The sequence below is a fragment of the Dendrobates tinctorius genome, unplaced genomic scaffold, assembly GCF_039654945.1.
Source record: "Dendrobates tinctorius isolate UK_male_01 unplaced genomic scaffold, ASM3965494v1 ptg000157l, whole genome shotgun sequence".
NCBI lineage: Eukaryota > Metazoa > Chordata > Amphibia > Anura > Dendrobatidae > Dendrobates > Dendrobates tinctorius.
Window position 1 is genome coordinate 18,621,882 of NW_027361824.1, and position 12,843 is coordinate 18,634,724.

The 12,843-nt window shown below is 41.1% G+C and overlaps 1 protein-coding gene across 1 annotated transcript in view; it reads right to left on the bottom strand.

The window, feature by feature from the left end:
* TENM4 (teneurin transmembrane protein 4) overlaps positions 1-12,843 on the bottom strand; it is a 65,914-nt gene that overhangs the window by 40,764 nt on the left and 12,307 nt on the right. The window contains exons 3-6 of the mRNA XM_073548656.1: positions 8,076-8,195; positions 4,410-4,671; positions 1,077-1,344; positions 753-896 (exon numbers count right to left, since the gene is read on the bottom strand). Coding sequence (XP_073404757.1) covers positions 753-896; positions 1,077-1,344; positions 4,410-4,671; positions 8,076-8,195 — 794 coding nt within the window. The remainder of the gene's footprint in view (positions 1-752; positions 897-1,076; positions 1,345-4,409; positions 4,672-8,075; positions 8,196-12,843) is intronic.

Below are 12,843 nucleotides of genomic sequence, written 5' to 3' on the forward strand. Positions count from 1 at the left end.
GAGGAGCTAGAGGAACACATTCTAAGGAGGAGCTAGAGGAACACATTCTAGGGAGGAGCTAGAGCAACAGACATTCTAGGGAGGAGCTACAGAAAAACACACAGATATTCTAGGGAGGAGCTAGAGGAACACAGACATTCTAGGGAGGAGCTATAGAGAAACACAGACATTCTAGGGAGAAGCTAGAGGAACGCATAGACATTCTAGTGAGAAGCTAAAGGAACACACAGACATTCTAGGGAGGAGCTAGAGGAACAGGAATTCTAGGGAGAAGCTAGAGGAACACAGGCATTCTGGGGAGGAGCTTGAGGAACACACTGACATTCTAGGGAGGAGCTAGAGAGAAACAGACATCCTAGGGAGAAGCTAGAGGAACACACAGACATTCTGGGGAGGAGCTAGAGGAACACAGACATTCTAGGGAGGAGCTAGAGAAACACAGGAATTCTAGGGAGGAGCTAGAGGAACACACAGATATTCTAGGGAGGAGCTAGAGAAACACAGGCATTCTAGGGAGGAGCTAGAGAGAAACACAGCCATTCTAGGGAGGAGCTAGAGGAACACACATTCTAGGAAGGAGCAACAAATTTTGAGAATGAATGATCAGTCCAGAAGGAGAAAGAAGCTGGTTTCTTTGATAAGACATATTACAAAAGCTTCTTATATTCATGTTGTACTATTGATGATTCATGAAAAAAAATAAAAAAAAATTAAAATCAAGTCTGATGAATAAAAAACACGGTATCACTCACCGGTCTGTATATTGAGAGCATGATGTTTGTCCAGAGACCATCCCCCCAGCTTGGAAGCCTCGATTTCATAGCCCTGTAATATCGCAGTCCTCTTCTCCCAGAGAATGAGGTCGGGACAGGATTCGTACTCATAGCCCACAGACACTGGGAAGGGAAAAAGAGATGAAATTGCGGTTAGTGATGGGCGACTACTCAAATTGGATAGAAGAGGGCACTATCTGCATCTGTAAAATTTCAGGGTTTCAATAACACCCAGAAACAGATAGTTGCAGCTTTGGGTGTGAATGGAACATAAAACAAACTTGAACTAGTCTGACAACGTACCGAAAGCTTCCGACAACCCGTAGACCTTTTGACTGTACACATCGGTCTTGTCCCAAATGAAAAAGTAAGAGAGATCCGGGGCGGCCGCAAACCACTTCCTGAAGAGACGGCCCTCGACAGCGACCATTAAGTGAACTTTCATGAGGTTGAACGGGATGGCAAGGTGAGTGAGGCTGATTCTCAGGACGGACTTGTAACCCGCGCTCCTTGTGCTCAGATAGTTCAGTTTGATTTTGGTTCCAGGGATTTTAATTTCTACTTGTAGCGCCTTTAAAAAAAAAAAAAAAAAAAAAATCACCATATTTTGCTGTAATGACCATCAACTTTTCATTCAACTTGATTAATCCTTGATTGGTTAAACTTCCTGACCACAGTTTTGAGTACATCATGAGACGCCGTTTAAAAAAAAAAATACAATAAAAAAAATTATTAATTTGCGTTTTTTTTTTTCAATCTACAGAACTCTCAAAGTCACTTCAAAAGTCAATAGTTTCTTAAAAAAATAAATAATTTAAATTTCCTTGAAAATACATTTTTCATCATTCCAACACCCTAAAAAAATATAAAAATAAAAGGACGTTTGAAAAAAAATGATGGGTACGTAAAAGAAACAAATGGAAAATTTTATTTATTAGCTTTTTTGTGTGGTGTGACAATCAAATGTGAAAACTGCCAATTTTACAAAATATTTCAATATTTCCTTAAATAAACAAAGAACTAAAGCTAAGTTTACCACAAACAAAGTGCAATGTGTCACGAAAGAAAAAAGGCTCAGAATCACGGGGGAAATATTGAAACATTCCAGAGATGTTACCACGCTAAGTGATACATTTCAAAATTGAAAAATGGGGTTTGGTCACTAAGGGGTTGGATCTTTCTAGATGAGGAATGTAAAGCAAGTAAAGACTGACAAAGGAAAGAAAAGGAAAAAGGAAAGGGCAGAGAAGGAAGATTGAGGTCACTGATGGTAGTTCTGGTGACATAATCGAGCATTATTGTGGGTCTGTTGCTGTATTCATATACCGATGGTGGATCTAGTGACACATTCATGTACTGATGGTGGTTCTGGTGACATATTTGTGTACTGATGGTGGTTCTGGTGACATATTCATGTACTGATGATGGTTCTGGTGACATATTTGTGTACTGATTGTGGTTCTGGTGACATATTTGTGTACTGATGATGGTTATGGTGACATATTTGTGTACTGATTGTGGTTCTGGTGACATATTTGTGTACTGATGATGGTTCTGGTGACATTTGTGTACTGATGATGGTTCTGGTGACATATTTGTGTACTGATGATGGTTCTGGTGACATATTTGTGTACTGATGATGGTTCTGGTGACATATTTGTGTACTGATTGTGGTTCTGGTGACATTCATGTTCTAATGATGGTTCTGGTGACATTTGTGTACTGATGGTGGTTCTAGTGACATATTCATGTACTAATGATGGTTCTGGTGACATATTCATGTACTAATGATGGTTCTGGTGACATATTCATGTACTAATGATGGTTCTGGTGACATATTCATGTACTAATGATGGTTCTGATGACATATTTGTGTACTGATGGTGGTTCTGGTGACGTATTCATGTCCCAGAAAGCTCTGTGATGCCTCCTTTGGGTGCAGTACTGGCTCCCAATATGAACCAAGGGAAAGCGCCAACCATGTGAAGTACGCTGCCTCCACTTTTCCACATGAGGAATCGCAGCTCTGAAGGACGTTAAGCCAGTCATGTATTATAAATTGAGGCTAAAGGCAGAAAAACTAAATCTGCAAGTTTAGCAATATGGCTGATTTCCTGAGGCGGTAAACAATGGCACGCATGTAAAGTACGCTTTAATTTCCTTCCAGGGTGAAGTCTTCCATCACCCAGACAGAGTCATTTATCCCGCCTGAAATGTAAACAGTGTTCAGGAGGCTTGAAGTCCTCGATTTCATGGTTAAGACGACTCTAAGATCTCGTTAGCTAATTGAACAAATGGCTGCCATTAAGCAGGTGGCTCCGCCGAGGATCCTTTTCTACACTTGCTGAAGATGATAAAAGTTTGGATATTTCTGCGTTGTGCCTGTCACTTTAAGAATGCAGCTTTGGATGTGACAAGATTATTGTGTTCTTAGAAATGCTTGTACAAAACCACACAGCTTTGAATGTGACAAGAGTGTCAATACTTGTACAAAAGCACAATTTGATTTCCACTACCTGACCAGATTTATAATTTTAAAGACTTCTCTAGTCACATAAAGAGCTGCATTAAGATTTTTGAATAACCTCACATTACCCTGAAGCTTCGGATGTGAGCGAGAAAATAATTTTGGAATCTTTGTATAAATGTATCAACATTTTAAAAATACTTCTGCTAAAACATATTTTTTTTTACTTTGAAAAAGACCTTGGCTTACATCTTCTCCACTCACATCCAAAGCAGCATTTCCTGTTAGCACTTTGCCTAGACTGTCTCGCATCCACTCCGCTCTCTACAAAGAATGAACTTTTGTGATCAGACCTATCTGTTAGCAAATTACAATAGAAAGATGAGCAGAATTTTGAATGCAGCTCTGGATATGGTAAGAAAAATAAAGGTCAGGTATGAGAAAGAACAGAGATTGCAGCTCCTGATGTAACAGGAGAATAAAATTCAAGAATGAGAACTAAAAATGCAGAAGTCAGAATACCAACTGTGGCGTTATACTTGTAATGATATAAAGGACTCCTTCTCCAGTGACATCCAGAGCAGCATTCAAACTACTGCATGTTTCCTGTTAGCACTTTACCTAAACTGATTCACATCCCCCCCCCCCGATGTCCACAAAAATTGAACTTTGGCGATGAGAGCTACAAAACAGTTCTCTATTAGGAACTTTCAAGAGGCGGTAAGCAGAATTCTGAATGCAGCTCTGGAGGTGACAGGAAAATGAAAGTGAAAGAATTGAGAAAGCAGCTCTGGAGGTGACAGGAGAATAAAAATGTGTGAAAAAAATAGAGAATGTAGATCCGGATGTGACAGGAGAATATAAAAGTCAAGTTTGAGAACTAAAAAGGCAAAAGAAAAAAACAAAACAAAACAATGACAATGGAGAAGGTTTTCTCCATTCACACCCAGAGCAGCATTCAAATTTCTGGTTTCTCCTATGCTGAACTACTTCTCGACTCTTTGTGCGCCCCCGGTGGTTACATCTCTCTAAAGAAGCTCTTACTTGGTGGAAGCTGATGACACAGTGATTCCAACATTTTCAATGCAGCTTTGGATGTGACAAGAGAATGAAATGCAAAACTTTCAGAAAACCAATGAGCCGCCAAGTTCTTGTATTTTTTTCTTTACCTGTATTTCAGGGACGATGGGACCCTTCTCCGAGCACGAGCTGGCAAACGCCGTGAGCGGGGCCGGCGAGAGGACGGGATTGGGACGGGCGAAGCTGCTCAGGTCACAGCTGGCGATCTCATTCTCCTCCAGTCTCATTGTGATGGTCTCCATGACAAAGAAGCGGTCCCAGGGCAGCCAGAGCGTGTGCTCCTGCGTGATAAACGGCGCCCGCTCAAACCGCAATGTGATGGAGATGCCACCGTTGGTTACCAGGTCAAAGCTGTCAAAAATGAATGAGCAAAAAAAACACACAAATCCATAAAAAAAAAATGGAAATTTATGAAACAATTATTTTTAATAAAAAAAAATTGTAAAATCAAACTAACAAAATTCCCAATAAAAATGTAATTTAAAATCAATACCATAATAGAAAGGATCACAATAGAAAATATATTCTGAATTTAAAAAAAATAAATCAAAAAAGGGTATTTTTTTTAATTACATAATGACGCAAGCAAAATTTTTAACTTTCACGTTAACTACTCCCCCTAGAGAGGTATAGTGACACAATTCAGCTAACTATCATATGCAAGGGGCACATGACAAATATATATATAGTAATTCACTGATAATTCACTGATAATTAAAAGAAAAAATCCAAAAGTAAAAAATGAACATTTAGTATATAATAAACCTAACATTTAATTATTAGATCATGTTAGGGTCACAATTTAAGATATGTAATCACCTTGCAAAAATTAAATAAAATAAACTCCAAAAGAAAGTAAAAAATTAAAGAGAAAATAAATACATTGTACATTTATTTACATTGGATCATGTGACTCATGTCAGGATCACATGATCTAGTATATATAATTAGATAATAACAATTAAAAATAAAAATTCCAAAAGTAATTACACAAATGCAATTTATACATATATAAACACACACATAAAAGTATATACACACAAATAAAGGGAACACTTAAACAACAGAATATAACTCCAAGTAAATCAAACTTCTGTGAAATCAAACTGTCCACTTAGGAAGCAACACTGATTGACAATCAATTTCACATGCTGTTGTGCAAATGGAATAGACAACAGATGGAAATTATTGGCAATTATCAAGACACCCTCAATAAAGGAGTGGTTCTGCAGGTGGGGACCACAGACCACATCTCAGTACCAATGCTTTCTGGCAGATGTTTTGGTCACAAGTGGCTCAGGTAGTGCAGCTCATCCAGGATGGCACATCAATGCGAGCTGTGGCAAGAAGGTTTGCTGTGTCAAGAAGGTTTGCTGTGTCAGCGTAGTGTCCAGAGGCTGGAGGCGCTACCAGGAGACAGGCCAGTACACCAGGAGACGTGGAGGGTGCCGTAGGAGGGAAATAACCCAGCAGGAGGACTGCTACCTCCGCCTTTGTGCAAGCAGGAACAGGAGGAGCACTGCCAGAGCCCTGCAAAAAGACCTGCAGCAGGCCACAAATGTGCATGTGTCTGCACAAACGGTTAGAAACCGACTCCATGAGGATGGTCTGAGTGCCCGACATCCACAGATGGGGGTTGTGCTCACAGCCCAACACCGTGCAGGACACTTGGCATTTGCCACAGAACACAAGGATTGGCAAATTCGCCACTGGCTCCCTGTGCTCTTCACAGATGAGAGCAGGTTCACACTGAGCACATGTGACAAACGTGACAGAGTCTGAAGACACCATGAAGAGTGATCTGCTGCCTGCAACATCCTTCAGCATGACCGGTTTGGCAGTGGGTCAGTAATGGTATGGGGTGGCATTTTTTTTGGAGGGCCGCACAGCCATCCATGTGCTCGCCAGAGGTACCCTGGCTGCCATTAGGTACCTAGAAGAGATCCTCAGACCTCTTGTGAGACCATATGCTGGTGCGGTTGGCCCTGGGCTCCTCCTAATGCAGGACAATATCAGAACTCATGTGGCTGCAGTGTGTCGACAGTCCCTGCAAGATGAAGGCATTGAAGCTATGGGCTGGGCCCACCCGTTGCCCAGACCTGAATCCAAATGAGCACATCTGGGTCATCATGTTTCGCTCCATCCACCAACCACAGACTGTCCAGGAGTTGGCGGATGCTTTAGTCCAGGTCTGGGAGGAGATCCCTCATGAGACCATCCGCCACCTCATCAGGAGCATGCCCAGGAGTTGTACAGTAGGGAGGTCATACAGGCACGTGGAGGCCACACACAATACTGAGCATCATTTTAACTTGGACATTACATTCCACTTTAATTTTGTGTGTGACTCCAAATCCAGGCCCCCATTGGTTAATAAATTTGATTTCCATTGATGATTTTTGTGTGATTTTGTTCTCAGCACATTCAACTTTGTACAGAACAAAGTATTCAATGAGAATATTTCAGTCATTCAGATCTAGGATGTGTTATTTGAGTGTTCCCTTTATTTTTTTAAGCAGTGTGTATATGTTTTTTTTTTTTTATAAATGAATCTGATATTTATTTAAATTCAATCTTGCCAGGGTCACATGATCTAATATTGAATGTAAATCAGCGGATAATAAAAAAAAAATCCAAAATAAATAAATGAAAAAAAAAAATAATAAAATAAAGAATGTGAGCTAATCTGATAAGCATTACTGGGTAATTGTCAATATATTATAGGGCTTGTTACGCCAGGATTCCTACGAGGCTCCAAACAAATGTATTCATGGCGTGATAACTTATTTATGATGATTGCTCCCAGATGTTTCCGCACACCTCTTCGTTGTCACATAAATCTCCTTGCCGTGACACTTTTACATGTCGTTTCCACTCTACATCTGCAAGTTGAAAGCTAATGTAAATCTATTCGGTGACTGGCGGTAAAGAGTTACAAACGAGATACTTTGCGGGGCTTTTTGAAATTCGCATTAGAGGGTATGAATACTTTTGCAAACCTGTTTTCAATTATTGGAATCTATCACAAATAAAGAAAAATGTAACTAACTTTGCAAAGTCGTCATAACAAGAAAAAAAAAAAAGTGTGCATGTAGCTTCAATGCAAACGCACATATCACTATGGTAACAGACTACAATCAAACCCTGTGTAGTCAGATCCTGCAGTCCTGTGTATTTCTGGGTAACTACAGACAGAGAGGAGTAATAAGGACCTGCAGGGTCAGATTGCATAAAGTATGTTTGATGTCTGTAACCAAGGAAACACATAAAAGCTGCATACGCAAAATGAAAAATTGGTTGCAAAAGTCTACAAGGCAGCACAGTAGGTGGAAGTCTACAAAGTGGTGCCCCAGTATCCACAGAGGGGGTCCAGGACTTGTGCACATGCATTTAGAAGATGGAAGGAATGGGGGAGCTGTACTATTTAATTTTTTACTCCCGACAGCTTCTCCACAGTAACCGCTCCTCTGGGGTCACGAGTGAATTATGTTACAGAGCTATGGCCGCATGGTGCCAATAGGCTTCGTGCACTACTGGGCGGTATTATATGGCTGACTTTAACTCTGTGTAAAGCTAAGCATGGACAGAACCCAACTGAGAGCAAAACAGTTCCACCATTAATGACAGGAACCATAGATATTAGATCAAATATGTAATAACCACACAACAATCTAAAGCAAAAAAAAAAAAAAAAAACCAACAGGAAAAAAAAAAAAAAAAAAAGGTCATTTTTTTCTTGGTGCAGATAGTGTTACCTGCCATCTTGTCTGCTGATGGTGTAACCCAGAAGAGGCGCACTGACGAAGCTGATGTTCACGCCGACTAACGGGGTCCCGTCTGATGTAATCACCTGACCGCGGATCACACAAGCATGTCTGCAAAACAAGAGGAGGATCCAAGGGGAAAATGGAAAGGAGATTATATATCAACACAAACACTACAGAAATTGGTGTTAGAAGTAGTCAGTCATATTCTTGTATATAGGAGCAGTATTATAGTAGTTATATTCTTGTACATAGGGGGCAGTATTATAGTAGTTATATTCTTGTACATAGGAGCAGTATTATAGTAGTTATATTCTTGTACATAGGGGGCAGTATTATAGTAGTTATATTCTTGTACATAGTGGCAGTATTATAGTAGTTATATTCTTGTACATAGGGGGCAGTATTATAGTAGTTATATTCTTGTACATAGGGGGCAGTATTATAGTAGTTATATTCTTGTACATAGGAGCAGTATTATAGTAGTTATATTCTTGTATATAGGAGCAGTATTATAGTAGTTATATTCTTGTACATAGGGGGCAGTATTATAGTAGTTATATTCTTGTACATAGGAGCAGTATTATAGTAGTTATATTCTTGTACATAGGGGGCAGTATTATAGTAGTTATATTCTTGTACATAGGGGGCAGTATTATAGTAGTTATATTCTTGTACATAGGGGGCAGTATTATAGTAGTTATATTCTTGTACATAGGGGGCAGTATTATAGTAGTTATATTCTTGTACATAGGGGCAGTATTATAGTAGTTATATTCTTGTACATAGCAGTGGCGTATCCAGGGGGGGGCAGCCGGGGCAGTTGCCCCGGGCGCAGGCAGCAGGGGGGCGCAGTCGGGCCGCCCGGCCGCCTAATGCAGCGGTCGGCAGTGTCTCTCCCCCGGCGGCTGCGTTCTGCCGCCCCCCGTCCTGTGTGTCGGCGGTTCTCTGTGTCGGCTGTCAAGCTGACAGCCGACGCAGAGAAGGAGGCCGCGCCGACTCCCAGGCAGCAATTGTACTGGCGTCTATACAGAAGCCAGTACAATTGAAGCTCTGACCGCCGGGTCAGAGCGACGTCAGCAGAGTGATCAGGTCATGTGATCACGCTGCTGACGTCACTCCCCGGCACCCAGAGAGAACCCTGGTGGTAAGTGTGCTCCACTGTGGAGCTGAAGAACCACCGAAGATAGGAGATGGGGATTAATGAGTGGATATGGGGCTTAATGTGGGGATGGGGGTTAATGAGTGGAGATGGGGGTTAATGAGTGGATATGGGGGTTAATGTGGGGAAGGGGGTTAATGTGGGGATGGGGGTTAATGAGTGGAGATGGGGATTAATGTGGGGATGGGGGTTAATGAGTGGGGGGTTAATGAGTGGAGATGGGGGTTAATGTGTGGGGGTTAATGAGTGGAGATGGGATTAATGTGGGGATGGGGGTTAATGTGTGGAGATGGGATTAATGTGGGGATGGGGGTTAATGTGTGGAGATGGGATTAATGTGGTGATGGGGGTTAATGTGTGGAGATGGGATTAATGTGGGGATGGGGGTTAATGTGTGGAGATGGGATTAATGTGGGGATGGGGGTTAATGTGTGGAGATGGGATTAATGTGGTGATGGGGGTTAATGTGGGGGTTAATGAGTGGAGATGGGGGTTAATGTGGGGATGGGGGTTAATGATTGGGGGGTTAATGAGTGGAGATGGGGTTAATGACTGTGGGGGTTAATGAGTGGAGATGGGGTTAATGACTGTGGGGGTTAATGAGTGGAGATGGGGGTTGGATGGGGGTTAATGAGTGGGGGGAAATGTGTGGGGGGATTTGGAGTGGGGGTACATAATGTGTGGGGAGATTTGGAGTGGGGGTACATAATGTGTGGGGGGATTTGGGAGTAGGGATGAGGGGTTATTGAGTGGGGATGGGGGGGTACTTAATGTGTGTGGGGGATTAGTGATGGGGGATTTGGAGTGGGGATGGTATTTAATGTGTGTGGGGAGATTTGAGGACACAAAATGAAGAGTATGAGGAAACAGTATGGGGATGGGTGCAGACAGTAAGGGGTGCGAACGGGTGAATGTATGTGGACACAGTATGGGGAGTCGGGGATATGTGTGAGCAGACAGTATAGAGAGTGAGGGGGTAAATATATGAGGAGACAGTATGAGGAGGGAGGGGAATAGTGTGAGGTGACAGTATATTGCAGATATTTTTATTTGGGAGCATTATAATAACACTTCTATCTTTAAGGGCATCGTGTGGAGATTTGCTGCAGAAGACCGGAGAAGATGGAAGTCTGCAGAGACGGCTGTGGATGAGAAAACTCATCATGGGGTTTGGACAAGATGAAGAAAAGGAGAACGACTGCAGAGACGACGTCATCTATAAGGTACCTGGATGTAAATGTTATTTGTGACACTGACTAAGTCTCATGTTTTTATTTGTTAGGAGCATTAAAGGGATTGTCCAGGTTTTCGCTGAGTCTGCAGACATTCTATGTGACTGCAGACTTCTGAATTCTCACAGTGCTCACTGAATGCTGTCAGGATTCTCTCGTGCCAGAAATTTACATACATGCGGTCACATGCTGACTAGACGTGTGGCCTCACTCCATGAAAATGAACGGAGCGAGGCCGGACACGTCTAGTCGGAATGTGGCCAGAAGTATGTAAATCACATACTTGTGCTGATATGACTGTACATCGGCAAGGGAGAATCCTAAAAGTGTGCAGTGCATTCGTTGTGAGAATTCAGAAGCTGCAATGTCAGGATTCAGCTCTGCAGGTTCCAGTAGTCATCACATGGACACTTCACTCATATGCGATTTTCATAGTTATGGTCCTGTGACAACGAGCTTCTCTTCCTGCTTTCAGTTTTTTACTGAACATTGAGAGCATTAGGGAGAGCAGCTCGTGGGTACATGACTAACTGTGCAAGTCGCATATGTACTTGGGAGGGGGGGGGGGGGGGCGCCGAACCAAATTCTTGCCCCGGGTGCCAGAAAGCCTAGATACGCCTCTGGTACATAGGGGCAGTATTATAGTAGTTATATTCTTGTACATAGGAGCAGTATTATAGTAGTTATATTCTTGTACATAGGGAGCAGTATTATAGTAGTTATATTCTTGTACATAGGGAGCAGTATTATAGTAGTTATATTCTTGTACATAGGGAGCAGTATTATAGTAGTTATATTCTTGTACATAGGGACAGTATTATAGTAGTTAAATTCTTGGACATAGGGACAGTATTATAGTAGTTATATTCTTGTACATAGGAGCAGTATTATAGTAGTTATATTCTTGTACATAGGGAGCAGTATTATAGTAGTTATATTCTTGTACATAGGGAGCAGTATTATAGTAGTTATATTCTTGTACATAGGGACAGTATTATAGTAGTTAAATTCTTGGACATAGGGACAGTATTATAGTAGTTATATTCTTGTACATAGGGGCAGTATTATAGTAGTTATATTCTTGTACACAGGAGCAGTATTATAGTAGTTATATTCCTGTATATAAGATGGGGCTAGTTGTGCAGTGGTTAACATTGCTGCTTTACAGCGCTGGGGTCCTGGGTTAAAATCCCACCAAGGACAACATCTGGAAGCAGTTTGTATGTTCCCCCCTGTGTTTGCCTATGTTTCTTTTCTACATGGGGGCAGTATTATTGTTAGTATGAGGGTGTACTTTTAGTATAATCTGTAACCTTCTTTATAATGCAGCAAGTCTCATCCAATTCCAGTCCCCTTCCCCCTCTCAGATCCTGATCTAGAGCTCTATGTATCTGAAAACTGCATAGTAATTTAGATCGTCATCTGGGACGGCTCAGCGCTGGAGTCTTCCCGCCTCTCCCTTAGGGGAGTTGAGTTTTGCATTATTTACAGAGTCTGTAAGGGAAGCTGAGACCTGGGCTGAGCAGATTTCTCAGATCACACTGATAAAAGGAGCCTCAGATGATATAACAGATGAAAACTCAGCAAAGGGATGAATAACCGAACTTCAAACCCGTGCCCCCTCCCATATCTCTCGCAGGATATCAAGTCAGAGGATGAAAACATTTTGGTTATGCATCATACACATGGCTATAGGGCACCCATAGGAACCTTTACTGTACCTCTTATACGCTGCACTGCATCATGTACATATTGCACCCTTGCATGTCATGGCGGCACTATACAATTTTTTTTTTTTTTTTATAAACTATGCATCTAAAACATCTCTCATTTCACCCTCATGTCAAACCACACTCACATGTGGTGGATAATGCGGGCTCTCTGCATCGTCTTTACTCCTAGTACTTTTTTTTTTTTAGTATTTTTTTTTCCAGCAAAGGATTTATTATCTTATTATGACGCTGATAAAGCTTTTACCTTTAACAATTTACGTCAACATTTTCATATTTCTAAAACTGATTTTTTTTTTTTCCCTTTTTGTATTTGCTCTTAAAATGTGTGTTTTTCAGACCACCGGATAATCCTTATTATTCCATTTTCACATCAGGTGCTTTCACTTGAACAGAATAATCACTCCCCAGAGGTGAAAGTCATATGCTTTATAAAAAAAAAATCAAAAAAAAAAATCCTAAAAAAACATTATTTTCCCTACTTTGTTTAACAGCTTAGGTTGACTTATTTTTGCACTTAAAAAAAAATTGACCAGAAAGGTTTGAGAACCACTTAGATGAAAAAATAAAAAAATAAAAAAATAAAATCCTCCATCCATTAAATATTTATGCAGCAATCACAGCTGTTTCCCATC